The 14,312-nt window shown below is 42.2% G+C and overlaps 2 protein-coding genes across 4 annotated transcripts in view; one reads left to right on the top strand and one right to left on the bottom strand.

The window, feature by feature from the left end:
* Nucleotides 1–241: 241 nt before the first annotated feature.
* Nucleotides 242–14,285, bottom strand: LOC112228868 (proteasome subunit beta type-6-like). Of its 2 annotated transcripts, none has more exons than XM_042309339.1 (6): nt 14,151–14,285; nt 2,562–2,629; nt 2,247–2,378; nt 1,894–2,023; nt 1,655–1,799; nt 242–507 (listed from the first exon to the last, which is right to left on the bottom strand). In XM_042309339.1, the coding sequence occupies exons 1-6, from the start codon at nt 14,172–14,174 to the stop codon at nt 380–382; spliced, it is 627 nt and encodes a 208-aa protein (XP_042165273.1). In that variant the 5' UTR covers nt 14,175–14,285; the 3' UTR covers nt 242–379. The 2 variants fall into 2 exon arrangements, with proteins under 2 accessions (XP_042165273.1, XP_024250347.2); XM_024394579.2 differs by lacking the exon at nt 14,151–14,285 and adding an exon at nt 3,127–3,277.
* The window catches only part of LOC112228867 (voltage-gated potassium channel subunit beta-3), a 44,983-nt gene continuing 38,186 nt past the window's right edge, over nt 7,516–14,312 (top strand). For both annotated transcript variants that reach the window (XR_002950095.2, XM_024394576.2), the window contains exon 1: nt 7,516–8,829. Coding sequence is in view for 1 of the 2 variants with exons in the window: in XM_024394576.2 (XP_024250344.1) it covers nt 8,549–8,829 (281 nt within the window). In the remaining variant the exon portion in view is untranslated. The remainder of the gene's footprint in view (nt 8,830–14,312) is intronic.

The following is a 14,312-nucleotide window of genomic DNA, read 5'->3' as shown; positions in this document are numbered from 1 at the left end:
CCTTACTCATTTACTGACTCACTCTTTCTCAAACATGCTCCAAGGTCAATTCTCAGTCTACTGATCCACTATCACCAAGAGAGTTCTTTGCCCAACTGTACTGTGTTAATCTGTACAGTCCGAGTTTTATCCCATATAAGAAACGTTTTTCCTGTTATCCTTCATAGCATATAGTGTGAAGTTCCACTTCATTTCCAGGAAATAATATCAAATAGGGAACAGACATGAGAACACAAATGTATTCACGTTTCAGTATTTTTTTATTACAACCAGATTTTACTTCATAAAAACGACACCGGACTAGGTTTAAAGCTTATGTGAATGGACTTGAAAGGGGGGCTGGTCGTTGTCTGCACAGCAACTTCCCTCTGCTCCTTGTCTAGGTGTTGGAGAATTTGGGCAGCTGGTGTCCCAAAACAACCCGTCTCTCCAGGCCCTCCTCTGTGATGGCTGCCAGACGGGCCACTCCTCCACTAGAACCATCCCGCTCCATGGCAAGCGCCAGGGCTGTACGGAGAGGGATGTTAACAACACAGCCTTTGTCCCAACACATCACATATTCAACTATGAAGTGTTCTTCCAATTCAGTGGTCATGATTCATGAGTGAAAAGAGAATAGAAAAGCAGTAGCTGAAGAGATTTGAAACAACCGAATTACATTGTGAAGAGCAGAGGTGGGTTACAGGGGCTGCTGTGTGTGCAGGCATTTGTTCAAGCACAACAGACTCAAATGAATCAACTCGTCGTGTAATCAGGGTGTTCGATTTAAAACACCACTAGTAGGCATATTTCAATCAGCTTTGTTACTGCAGGGCTTGAACAAAAGTCTGCACACACTGCGGCTCTCCAGGACCAGAATTACCCCACACTATGGATCATTTTTAGCAGCTCCTCTTATCCAGAGACTTACATTAGAGTCATTTAGCAGCTCCTCTTATCCAGAGCGACTTGCAGTAGTGAGTCATTTAGCAGCTCCACTTATCCAGAGCGACTTGCAGTAGTGAGTCATTTAGCAGCTCCACTTATCCAGAGCGACTTGCAGTAAGTGAGTCATTTAGCAGCTCCACTTATCCAGAGCGACTTGCAGTAAGTGAGTCATTTAGCAGCTCCACTTATCCAGAGCGACTTGCAGTAGTGAGTCATTTAGCAGCTCCACTTATCCAGAGCGACTTGCAGTAAGTGAGTCATTTAGCAGCTCCACTTATCCAGAGCGACTTGCAGTAAGTCATTTAGCAGCTCCACTTATCCAGAGCGACTTGCAGTAAGTGAGTCATTTAGCAGCTCCACTTATCCAGAGCGACTTGCAGTAGTGAGTCATTTAGCAGCTCCACTTATCCAGAGCGACTTGCAGTAGTGAGTCATTTAGCAGCAGCTCCACTTATCCAGAGCGACTTGCAGTAGTGAGTCATTTAGCAGCTCCACTTATCCAGAGCGACTTGCAGTAGTGAGTCATTTAGCAGCTCCACTTATCCAGAGCGACTTGCAGTAGAGAGTCATTTAGCAGCTCCACTTATCCAGGGCGACTTGCAGTAGTGAGTGTATACTTTAATATTTTTTTTGTACTGGTTCCTCGCGGGTATCGAACCCACAACCCTGGCGCTGCATGCTCTACCAACTGAACTACACGGGACTGTCAAACACTGGCCTTACTCACCCTGGGTACAGAAGTGAAGGCACTCTTCCTTGGTCATTCCAGGCTTGTAGTTAGAATCCATGAAGCCATAGATGTAGGAGCTACCAGAACCCCCTACTGACACTGGTTGCCTCACTATCATCCCTCCCATTGGGACTGTGTACACCTGGGGAAGAGGGAAGGGTCACACAACAATTCTTTGAGACAGTAGGGAAAAGTGGTTAGAGTATATGATCCAAATCCAGATGCTGGGAATTCACCTGTCCACCCCTTCTTTTGTCCCAGCCAGCCACAATGATGCCAGCCATCAGCTCCTCTCTGTATCTGTAGCACATCTGCTGGAAGAGGTTGGCTGCCGTTTGCACAAGTGGAGGCTCATCCAGCTCAATACTGCAGCAGGTCCAGAGAAGTTATATTTCATGGTGAATAAATGTAGAATCAGACACGCTTGAGACAATATTTTTTAGTGGTATCGAGAGACACACTATTGCTGTGTGCTGAGGAGTTATTTTAGTGTAGAGGTATTTGTCAATGTTGAAGTAACCAATTATTTTTTTAAATGAAAACATATATATTTTTTTTAAGTCATACAACCTAGGCCCTAAGGTGTTACCTGTGAAAGCCCAGCTGGTAGGTGACTGCATCAGCAACAGCCTGTGTGTCAGCTGCAGACCCAGAGCGGCAGCAGAAGATGTGGTCGTGAATGGGAGTCAACTTGTCAGTAACTCGATTGGCAATGTAAGCGCTACAAACAGATGCAAAAGAGAAGGATTGTGACTTTTAGGCTGTACTGCCTGTAAAGGCACATTACGATTTTTTTTGTGGAAGAGAGGCCGACTTATTAAATCAGCCAGCTAGCATTGCTATTACCTAGATCAGGAAGCCAGCAAGAGACCAACATTTAGCTGCTTGATCCAAAGTAACTTACCCTGTTGTTGTTCGGGAGTCAGCACCAATCACAACCCCTCCATCAAACTCCACTGCCATTATGGTTGTCTGCAAATAGACATGAAGAATCAGCATTCTATCGCTTTATTTGGGGGGGGAAATAATCTCAGTGACATTAGCTATGTAGAAGAGAACAATGGCTAACTGGCTAGCAACTTCATGATCTAGCATTGCCTGGAAACCAGACGTTGAATTGACATGTAATTCTACTTTCCTGTGGATGTATTGTCTCTCATTCCTACCACACCAACAACCGGCAAAGTACGTTAACATGCCATTGTATTCAACCTTCTGGCTTGTTGAGGTCGTGAGCGCAAACTTCCCGGATTCAAACGCTAATTTCTTCCCGACAATGCAATTCAGCGTCGGGTTTCCAGGCAAGATCTGTAAAATGCTGTGACTAGCTAACTAACTTTACATAGACGAGCGCTTCTGCGGTCTCATTGTTAGCTAAGCTAGCTAGCCACGTAAACGGCCTGGCGTTCAGCTTGGGCAACTCACTTAAACATATGTAAGATGAACGGTGCTATATTCAATTTCCTCACCCCAGTGCTAACTTCTTCTTGTGCCCATTCTGGTACAAAATCATGTGTACTAAAAGCATTTGCTGAACGGCCCGCTGACATGTACGCAGCCATCTTGAACAGCTAAATAATGCTCTTCTTTGCTGGTGGACAGGTTTAGTTTAACATATTCTGTTGTGCTGAATATCGCCACCTTCTGAATTGCATGAGTAACGTTACATAAACTCCAGGGGTGATAGTTCAATCATTATCTATCAGTGTCTATCTATGACAAGGTCAAATGCCAGACTTACTAGAAGTATTATTTTAGGCTTTAATAACATGATAAGAAGGGAATTGTCAAAACAATATTCTCAGTAAGAATATTTCAAACACTGAAGCACTCGTTGGTATTGGATCTGCTTTAAGTTATTCCTTATGGGGGAGGTTGAATTTTGCTCCAGTACTTTTGCTATTGATTGGGTTGGTGGTTAAAAACATGTCGTGGGATTCATGTGGGACCGGGGAAAAGCTGCGCAACAAATCAAATCAAATTTTATTGTCCACGTCCACAGATTTGCAGATGTTATCGCATATATGTATTCCAGACTCAGACATTGCTCATTCTGATATTACTTTCTTTTTACTTTTCCAATTATCTGCGTATTGTTTTGTATTGCTAATATATTCCAGACTCAGACATTGCTCATTCTGATATTTCTTTCTTTTTACTTTTCCAATTATCTGCGTATTGTTTTGTATTGCTAGGTATTACTGCACTGTTGGCACTAGAAACACAAGCATTTCGCTGTATATACAGTACCAGTCAAAAGTTTGGACACACCTTTTCTTTATTTTTACTATTTATACATTGCAGAATAATAGTGAAGACATCAAAACTATGAAATAACACATATGGAATAATGTTGTAGACAAAAAAGTGTTAAACAAATCTAAATATATTTTAGATTTGAAATTCTTCAAAGTAGCCACCCTTTGCCTTGATGACAGCTTTGCACACTCTTGGCATTCTCTCAACCAGCTTCACCTGGAATGATTTTCCAACCGTCTTGAAGGAGTTCCCACATATTCTGAGCACTTGTTGGCTGCCTTTCCTTCTCTCTGCGGTCATCCCAAACCATCTCAATTGGGTTGAGGTCGGTTGATTGTGGAGGCCAGGTCATCTGATGGCAGGACTCCATTACTCTCCTTCTTGGTCAAATAGCCCTTACACAGCCTGGAGATGTGTTGGGTCATTGTCCTTTTGAAAAACAAATGATAGTCCCACTAAGTGCAAACAGATGGGATGGCATATCACTGCAGAATGCTGGTTAAGTGTGCCTTGAATTCTAAATTAATTACTGACAGTGTCACCAGCAAAGCACCCCCACACCATCACATTTCCTCATCCATGCTTCATGGTGGTAACCACACATTCGGAGATCATCCATTCACCTACTCCATTCACCGTCTCACAAAGACACGGCTGATGAGAAAAAATAAGGCAAAGGATGGCTATTTGAAGAATCTAAAATATAAAATATATTTTGATTTGTTTAAAACTTTTTTGTCGACAACCTCATTCCATATGTGTTACTCCATATGTGTTACTCCGAATCTGTCGTTCTGCCCCTGAACAGGCAGTTAACCCACTGTTCCTAGGCCGTCATTGAAAATAAGAATTTGTTCTTAACTGACTTGCCTAGTTAAATAAAGGTAAAATAAATAAAAAATATTTAAAAAATGTCATAGTTTTGATGTCTTCACTATTATTCTACATTGTAGAAAATAGTAAAAAATTAAGAAAAACCATTGAATGAGTAGATGTGTCCAAACCTTTGACTGGTACTATATATATATATATATATATATATATATATATATATATATATATATATAAGATAGGGAAAAGCAGTCTCGGTAAGGTATAGACAGCAGGGTACAGCAGTAGTTATAAAGGATGAGCCAATAATAGAAAACAGTATATGCATATAAAAGAGGGTAAAACAGTATGTAAACATTTTTAAAGTGACCAGTGTTCAATGACTGTAGATAGGGAAAAGCAGTCTCGGTAAGGTGCAGGGTAGAGTACCGGGTGGTAGCCAGCTAGTAACAGTGACTAAGGTTCAGGGCAGGGTACTGGGCGGAGGTTGGCTAGTGGTAACTGTTTTACAGTCTGATGGCCTTGAGATAGAAGCTAAGTCTCTCGGTCCCAGCTGTGATGCACCTCTACTGTCTCCTCCTAGATGGTAGCGGGGTGAACAGGCCTTGGCTCGGTTGGCTGAGGTCCTTGATGATCTTCTTGGCCTTCCTGTGACACAGAGTTCTGTTGATGTCCTGGAGGGCAGGCAGTGTGCCCCCGATGATGCGTTGGGCTGACCACACCACCCTCTGTAGAGCCCTGCGGTTGTGGGCGGTGCAATTGCCATACCAGGTGGTGATGCAGCCTGTCAGGATGCCCTCAAGGGTGCACCTGTAGAGGTTTGTGAGGGTCTTAGGGGCCAAGCTGAATTTCTTCATCATCCTGAGGTTGTGTCTGTGTGAAGGGACCATTTCAGGTCGTCAGTGATGTGCACACGGAGGAACTTGAAGCTTCTCACCCTCTCTACTGTGACCCCGTCGATGTGGATTGGGACTGCTTTCCCCGCTGTCTCCTGTAGTCCACGATCACCTCCTACGTTTTGTTGAGTGAGCTTCAGTAGGGATAGTGTGTAGATGGGGAATACTATAATAGAAAATCTGACTGCAGAAGATAAAGTGACCAATAGTGTCCTGACCATTTATTCTGACCATTCATTTTTTTTTTTTATTATTATTATTTTTTTTAATACATTACTTTAGAAAAATAATAGTTGTGTTTGCAAAAGAAAATGTGTCAGTTGTCCACACCGACTGACCTCTTCCTCTGTGTAAATGCCTTGAGGCATAGGTCAAGACAGGAAGACAGGCCCTGAATAAAATTATGTTTTAGGTCAAACTCATATGAAACATCACCTGAAATGTACTGAACTGCACTCCTGGAGGTACTGGAGGAGAATAAAGGCCACCCTAGTAATGTGTACACCCTGACTCTCTTGCACTCTTGGTAACCATGTTTGCTCAAACTATAAGGTGCCTAGCTATTGGAGAATCTTGGGGTCTGTCATTTTCAATCTCTTTCAAAGAGAGAGATTGGCCTTAGCCAGCTGCCAGTGGGATTTTAGTCAATCAAAGGAGTGCTTAGAGAAGATTAATCTCAGATAATTGTCACTCCTAGAAGACACTGCAGCATAAACCAGGAGTAACACAACATAAACCAGGAGTAACACAGCATAGACCAGGAGTAACACAGCATAGACAAGGAGTAACACAGCATAAACCAGGAGTAACATAGCATAGACCAGGAGTAACACAGCATAAACCATGAGTAACACCGCATAGACCAGGAGTAACACAGCATAAACCAGGAGTAACACAGCATAGACCAGGAGTAACACAGCATAGACCAGGAGTAACACAGCATAGACCAGGAGTAACACAGCATAGACCAGGAGTAACACAGCATAGAAATAGTCCCTACTGCCGCCTCCACAAGACAAACTGATGAAAGTAGACCTACTGATAAATCAACTACAACAACTGAATGGGTTCTTGGAGAGTCAATGAGCTTTCAGGGAATCCATGAGTTTATCTGCACCGATGTCCGCTCATTCATTCATGCATCCAAAAGCTGTCATCAGTCAGACCTCCCGTTGTATTCAATCAGAGTTCCAGATTCCTTATGACCATGACTACTTCAAGATTCAACTTTGACAGTCAATTGCTGTGTCACCATATAGGTGGAGAATGGATTTTTCAAACCGCATGCACATTAGGAGTAAACATGTTTTCTTTAGTTTAGAATAGCAAAATATATCAAGTAAAAGTCAGGCTGTTTTGCTGTGGAAATTTGTTCTGTAAAACTTGAGCGTTCTACTTGAGCGTTCCACAAATGTCTCCTAGGACAGTGGGCGGGGGGTTGTAGCCTTGACAGGCTGATTGAGATGAGTCATCACTTTCTGTCATTATTTACAGTCTGGTTTCTCAGAAACGAATTTGGTTAAGGCCCCATTCTTCGAGACCTAGCGGTCCTACTGTGTGTTGCTCTGAATGACCATGAGTTGCATGCCTTTTTCTCTTTCTACTTCTTTACATATGTCTCTTACTTTTATCCTCTTCCTCTTTTCTCTCACTCCTTCCCAAATAGTCTCTGGGAGATGGACAGACAGAGGAGCCCACTTCATTACATAGCAGATGCGCCCAGATGTTCCTGTCCTGTACTGTCCTACTTAAGCAGTGAGAGATGGAGTGGCAGCCCATAAGAGGCTTTTCTCCAATGAGGAGAGGAGATGTTCTCTCATAGAGCTCTCCTAAAGGGATCGTGTGAAAAACCAGAGCGGGCTGGGGCTCAGCCAGAACATTAGCCCAGCAGCTGCCAATAACACTCACCGCTGGTCAGACGCCTGTGCCAGCTGCTGGCTGGAAGCCACCCTTTCGCTCTAGAAGCCAATGGAAGCCGGAGAGCATGAACCTCGGTTGTTATAACACATCTGCTATTCACAAGGTGGATAATATCTGAAATGATTTTGGAATCAATTGACTGTTTTTTTACACTAGAAATAGTCTGAGGTTGTCAATTTCCCAGGAAAAGGTCAGAGAACAGATCTCTAGACTCCTTGGCTGAGCTGCTATTGACATGGCTGTAATCTCCAGAGCTGGAGATAAAGATTTGACCTCAAAATGGGACTACAGCTGATTGATGTGTAAGTAGAGGGGTTTGGTCTCCCTGTCTCCTGCTCCTCTCTTATTTTGCTTCATGTGGGTCTCCTGCTAATCTGGGCAACTGTAAACTGGTCGGTCTTCAACATAAATCCCCCTCTGTCCCTCATCTGAGAGGGAGATAAAGATTCAGATGTCTGTTTCTGTCCATCTTCAGAAAAATAAGCAATGCTCATCAGTCCATCTCTCTTGGATCTGTTTTCCCAGTGTTTGGATGTTGTTGTCCCTTTAGGATTCATTTAGCTGGATTCTGGATTGTTACGTTACACCTCTTGGAGGAGGGAATGCAACACCGTGCTACATCTCAACTCCCCGTGGAGCGAAAGACATCAGAAAAGAGAAGTCAAGACTTGTTGACGTTTCACAGGTGTTTTGAATAAGCAGGACCAGTGAATACTTTTTTTTGGATTGATTCTGTCTTCAATCACATCCTACTTGTATAAACCTTGCATGTGAAGGATCAGATCTGTAACAGTGACACTGGTTTACGTACAAACTTTTTGTTGTTATTCTTTGCATTAATAACACATCTGTATCGTCAAGGATTCAGTCTCCAGTCTACTTTTTGGTCACATGAATGCAAAAGAAAGAGGACTTGCAAGGCAACAAGTAAGAAAGTCAGATTTGCTAAGTCAATTTCACCTCAGTCAAAATACTTTTATCAGTCATGCTTGCTGGAGGCAGAGGTGGTGGTGGCAAGGGTGGGAAGTTTTCGGTGGAGGACCTGTATGGCATCAGCAAGAAGCCCAAATCTTCGTCATCCGCTGGGGGCACAACAGCCAAGAGAGGGTCCAGGAGAGCCCAGCAGAGGAGTGAGTCAGAGATGGCCACCCAGATCCTGGAGGCCGCCCACAGGCTGGTGGAGAAACGCAGACTGGAACTGTACCTCAGAGAATGTGCAATCTCCCTGACTGACTGTGAGGCTGAACGCAGTGCCATGATATACAGGTGAGTGAGAGGGAGGGAGACAGAGAGAGAGAGAGAGAGAGAGAGAGTTAAAGAAAGAAAGAAATAAAGAAAGAAAGAAAGAAAGAAATAAAGAAATAAAGAAAGAAAGAAAGAAAGAAAGAAAGAAAGAAAGAAAGAAAGAAAGAAAGAAAGAAAGAAAGAAAGAAAGAAAGAAAGAAAGAAAGAAAGAAAGAAAGAAAGAAAGAAAGAGTGTAGCCCCACTCTCACTGCATTGAGTGATACATAGTCAAATGTTTAATGGTACAAAACATAGTCATATCATTTTAACACCTTGTATGTCCTGTCCTGATTTAGGAGTGCACTTTCTCAGATTCAATCACTCCGTTAACTATGAGAATAGATTTCTTTAGAAATGTGTTTTAAATCTGATTTCCTAGTGTAGTGGAAGCGTTCTGATTTCACACACACATAATCAAATGAATTCTGAGAAAGATGGGATGGGATTATGTTCTTATAAGAGCGAGGAGGGCATAGGGTGTAAGGTTGAGACAAATCAAAACATCAGGCTTTGGGAAAGAGACAGAGAGGGGCACAGTCTGACCTCATTACTCCTGCCATCTGTGAATAATCCACTGGCTGTTTTAAAATGACATTTTGGGCATGGAGTTGTCACTTTGAATGGCCTATTGTTGGTGTGTGTGTTGTTTTTCTATTCCAGAACCCAGGTGTTTATCATCACTAGGAGATTATTTGTATGACCTAAAAGATGGTGACAGATGAGCTGCTTTTGAGAAATGGTCACCTTGCAGTTACACATTTCCCCCACTAGAGACCAACAGAATGCCGGCGTGTCCTGCACAACAGGATTTTACACACAGATGGTGTAAAATATGGTTGTATGCAGAATATTTCTGGCTGTAAAAATTGTATGATTGTGCATGACAGTCTAATCATGTTAGTAGGATGAGAGCTGCCTGTCACATTTTCTGTCATCCTCTTTTTAGCCAACAACTACCAATTTCTAGCCTATTATACCCTCAGCTTGACAGGGTCCATTGACAACTGCGGGCAAGTGAGCCTTACTGGTTAGTCGTGATTTTACAGCCATTCAAATGTATTGTAATGAAACAGGCAGGGAGCAGGTCTCGAACGCTTACATTACTCCCTCCTTTCAAAGAGCGCGTCCTCGCGCTATCTTGCGACTCTACGTTTTACAGGAACGCGCTCACCGGACAAGCACACGCACTGTTGTGGATACAAGGTCCGATCACTTCTGACACCGATGTAATGAAACAGGCAGGTAGCAGGTCTCGAACCCTGGACGTTCTAGCCCGAGGTCCGGCGCGCTATCGATACACAAATTTCAGTTTTGGTAGTAGGCCTACAGTAACCGGAAAAGTTTGGGAACCACTGATTAGGGGTGGAAAAAATACCCAATTGTCATACTTGAGTAAAAGTACAAATACCTTAAGAGAAAATGACTCAAATAATAGTGAAAGTCACCCAGTAAATAACTACTTTAGTAAAAGTCTAAAAGTATATATTTTAAATATTCTTTTTATCAAAAGTAAATGTAATTACTTAAATATACTTAAGTGTTAGAAGTAAAATTCTAAACCATTTTACATTCCTTATATTAAGCAAACCAGGTGGCACCATTTTCTTGTTTTTTAAATTGGATAGCCAGGGGCACACTCCAACTCTCACACATAATTTTAAAACGAAGCATGTGTTTAGTGAGTCCGACAGATCAGAGGCAGTAGGGATGACCAGGGATGTTCTCTTGATAAGTGTGTGAATTAGACCCTTTTCATGTCCTGCTAAGCGTTCAAAATGTAACGAGTACTTCTGGGTGTCATGGAAAATGTAGGGAGTAAAAAGTACATACATGTAAAAAATATAAATAGTCAAGTAAAGTACAGATACCCCCAAAAACTATTAAAGTAGAATTTTCAAGTATGTTTTACTTAAGTACTTTACACAACTGAATACACTTTGCTACTCGTTCAAAAAAAGTGTTGAATAAAAAGTGTTGACAGTGCTGGCAAGAACTCACTCATAAAAACAGCAGCTTTTTGTTGTTTTCGTTGACAGTCTCTCTCTATTCGTAGTTTTAGACGTTTTGAAATAACAGTATCAATTTAGGCTACTTTTCTGTGCGCTCTGGTTTTCACTAGTTACCACGAACACAAAGTCAAAATTGGCTATAAGCCTATCGTAAAAATTAATAAATACGAAAATTATCTTGTTGGTCTTAATTTAATTTTACGGTTAGGCATGAGGTTAGCAGTGTGGTTAAGTTTAGGTTTAAAATCATTTGAAGAGAAATTGTAGAAATTTGGCCATGCTGGCTTTATGGCTGTGGTAACTAGTGACGACCGGTAGGTAGCCAGGGCAGTCCTGATTTAGATTGAACTGATTTTCCCCCTAGCGGTCGCAGAACCATATCTGAATTGTGAATTCACTTCATTTTATGTTTTTTAATGTTTTTATTTAAAAAAAAGATTGAACGTTTTTTTAAATATAAAACAAACAAACATTTGTTACATCCCTAATAGGAAAGGGATCTGGCCATGGTGCTGAAATGAGTACAGTTATGCTCTCCCAGTGTAAACCCTCAGATAATCACTGGTCCTGAAAAACCAATAGGCTACATCAAACACTCTGCAGCACACCAAAAAAAAGATATTGGAAAAAAACAAACATTTACTTATTCCTTTACCTTTACGAACTCTCCAATGCATATTTCTTCTTTATTTTGTTATTGTTATTGTTATTATTTGTAATTATTCGCCTACCTCCTCGTGCCTTTTGCACACAATGTATATAGACTCTTTCTTTTTTTTCTCTACTGTGTTATTGACTTGTTTATTGTTTACTCCATGTGTAACTCTGTGTTGTTGTCTGTTCACACTGCTGTGCTTTATCTTGGCCAGGTCGCAGTTGTAAATGAGAACTTGTTCTCAACTAGCCTACCTGGTTAAATAAAGGTGAAATTTTTTAAAATTACTAAATAAAAAAATCTGTTTCATTCTATAGTTACACATCATCATCCCAACTCCTCTCCTGCTTAAAGATTCCACAATATGATGTAAAATGTCATTGTGCAGCTATGAAAGGCTGTGCGGTTCAGTTTCTTGGCGCTGAGATAGCTCTCTAGTATATTAGCAGGTTACATTCATGCATCTGGTTACTTTGGACTTCACCCTCATCTCTGAGCAATGAACAGATTATCTCCTCTCACTGCACATATGCACTGCTCATTGATTGGCTCGCTGAACCGAGCTATCCCTGTGTGATTGGTTGGCGCTGGTCAGTGGGCACCCGTAGACAGTCGTCTGGTGTTATCAATTGAACACGGGTTCATCCCTGTAGTTTGGGGACACTTGCTCATTTGCAAGCAATGCCAGAAGGCCACCGTCATGCACTCCCATGCACAACAGCTTTACAATTATGTTATTATACACGATTCTGCAAACACAACTGAGCAGTGAAGAAGAAGCATGTATTTCACACAACTGTATATTAAATGTTGTTTCTTATGGGATATTGTGATGGCACATTTTATTTCATGAACTAAATGTGAGTAAATCTCACAGGTAAATGCAAGAGAGATCAATGCTTTAGGTTTTCTTGTCACGCCCTGATCTGTTATACCTGTCCTTATGCTTGTCTCCACCCCCCTCCAAGTGTCGCTCATCTTCCCCATTATCCCCTGTGTATTTATACCTGTGTTCTCTGTTTTTCTGTTGCCAATTTGTCTTGTTTGTCAAGTCAACCAGCATTTTGTCTCAGCTCCTGCTTTTCCTCAGTCTCTCTTTTTCTCACCCTCCTGGTTTTGACTCTTGCCTGTCCTGACTCTGAGCCCACCTGCCTGACCTGATCCCGAGCCTGCCTGCCATCCTGTACCCTTGCCCCACTACTCTGGATTATCGACCTCTGCCTGTCTTGACCTGTCGTTTGCCTGCCCCTGTTGCTGTAATAAACATTGTTACTTCAACACCGTCTGCATTTGAGTCTTACCTGAAATGTGATATTGCTTTTAGAATCACTGATTTGTTTTGATCTCCCAGAGCACGCCAGCCAGCCATCTCGCCCATATACCCGGTGACTTATGTCATGATTCCTTCAAAAGCCAATTAGGCAGAATGAGAGCTGTCACCACCATTCACTTATTGCACTGTATATCCTCATCCCCACATTCACTCATATCTGCCAAAAGTATTAGGCTGCATAATATACAGTACCACTTCCTCATAAACTGTGGAAGTAATTAAGAGATCCTTCGACTGCATGCCTGTGTTTCAGTATGGAGAAGGGACAAGCAGGAGATAGGGTGACAGACAGAGATACCATGACGAATGGGGGGAGGGGGGATCCTCAGTCAATATGCTTGAGTGTGAGTAGGGTTTATATAATAAACGGGGTGGCTTAACAGACCTGCATGTGCGTGTTTCTTGAGTATCGAATTTAAGGCTGCCATGCAGTTCAGGTTTACCGATGTGTATGCGTATGCACCAGTGAAGGGGATTTTAGATGTTTTTCATGCGACCCCCCTGAATTGTGCTATTGATTAATGAAGAATAATGTATGTTTAATGCATGTGTTAGAAAGCACCCATTCTGTTTAATGCGTAAACTATACACACACACACACACACAGAGAGAGAGAGAGAGGTGCCTCTCCCAATAATCGATTTTACGTGTCGTGATTAACACTTTGGGAGCCTCTGCAATGAGAACCAGGGATTGGAATTATAATCCTGAAGATAATTAGCCATCATCATCATCAACAGCTCAAATGAGACAGCTGGACACAATAACATAGTAGCGTCGCTTTATGCATTTGATTAGATAGTCTCAATGCTGCCCACCAATTATGCTGTGAAATGGTAACCTAATGCCATGGGGATCCTGTTTTGATGAGGAAAATGAATAGCCTGACGGATATCCGACAGAGATTATAGCAGTTATGAAATTGACAATATTCAAAGTGGATGAAATTAGCACGCCATTTGGCGGTGCTGATGTTGCCTTTTCTGCACCAGTTCGATGTCGTTGCGTGAGGCTGGGCACTATGTTAGATATAGGAAAGACATTAGATGTGTGCATGCGAAGACCATGGTGTTTTAGCGCGTATTGAATTCTGTGAGCCTGTGGGATGTAGCACATCCCCGGTTTTTATTCGTTGTGTTTGCGTCGAAACATGCAATGCGACCCGAGGTGTGAGAAAAATGCCTGTAGCTCATGTCGTTGTTGCGCCGCACCCCGGGTCTCTAGCTGGGCTCGACAACGATAGACTAACCTCAGTTTGTAGCTGAAGAGGAGACAAGCAAGTTGATGAATGCTTTACCACCCTACCTTTTTAATTTGTAGCAAAAACATATAGCAAGCATCTTCCTCGCCTCCAGGATCTTTCCGGATGTCTCTGCAAGACTAGGCAAATCAGCCGGTTTGTTTTAAGTGAGGAATCTGTTGCGCTCCTGTGCCGTGGAGAGCGCGGTTGGAGAGGTAGCCTACCCC

Source organism: Oncorhynchus tshawytscha, linkage group LG30 (genome assembly GCF_018296145.1).
Source record: "Oncorhynchus tshawytscha isolate Ot180627B linkage group LG30, Otsh_v2.0, whole genome shotgun sequence".
Lineage (NCBI taxonomy): Eukaryota > Metazoa > Chordata > Actinopteri > Salmoniformes > Salmonidae > Oncorhynchus > Oncorhynchus tshawytscha.
Note: the sequence above shows the minus strand (reverse complement) of the source record. Positions and strands in the feature narration are given on the sequence as shown.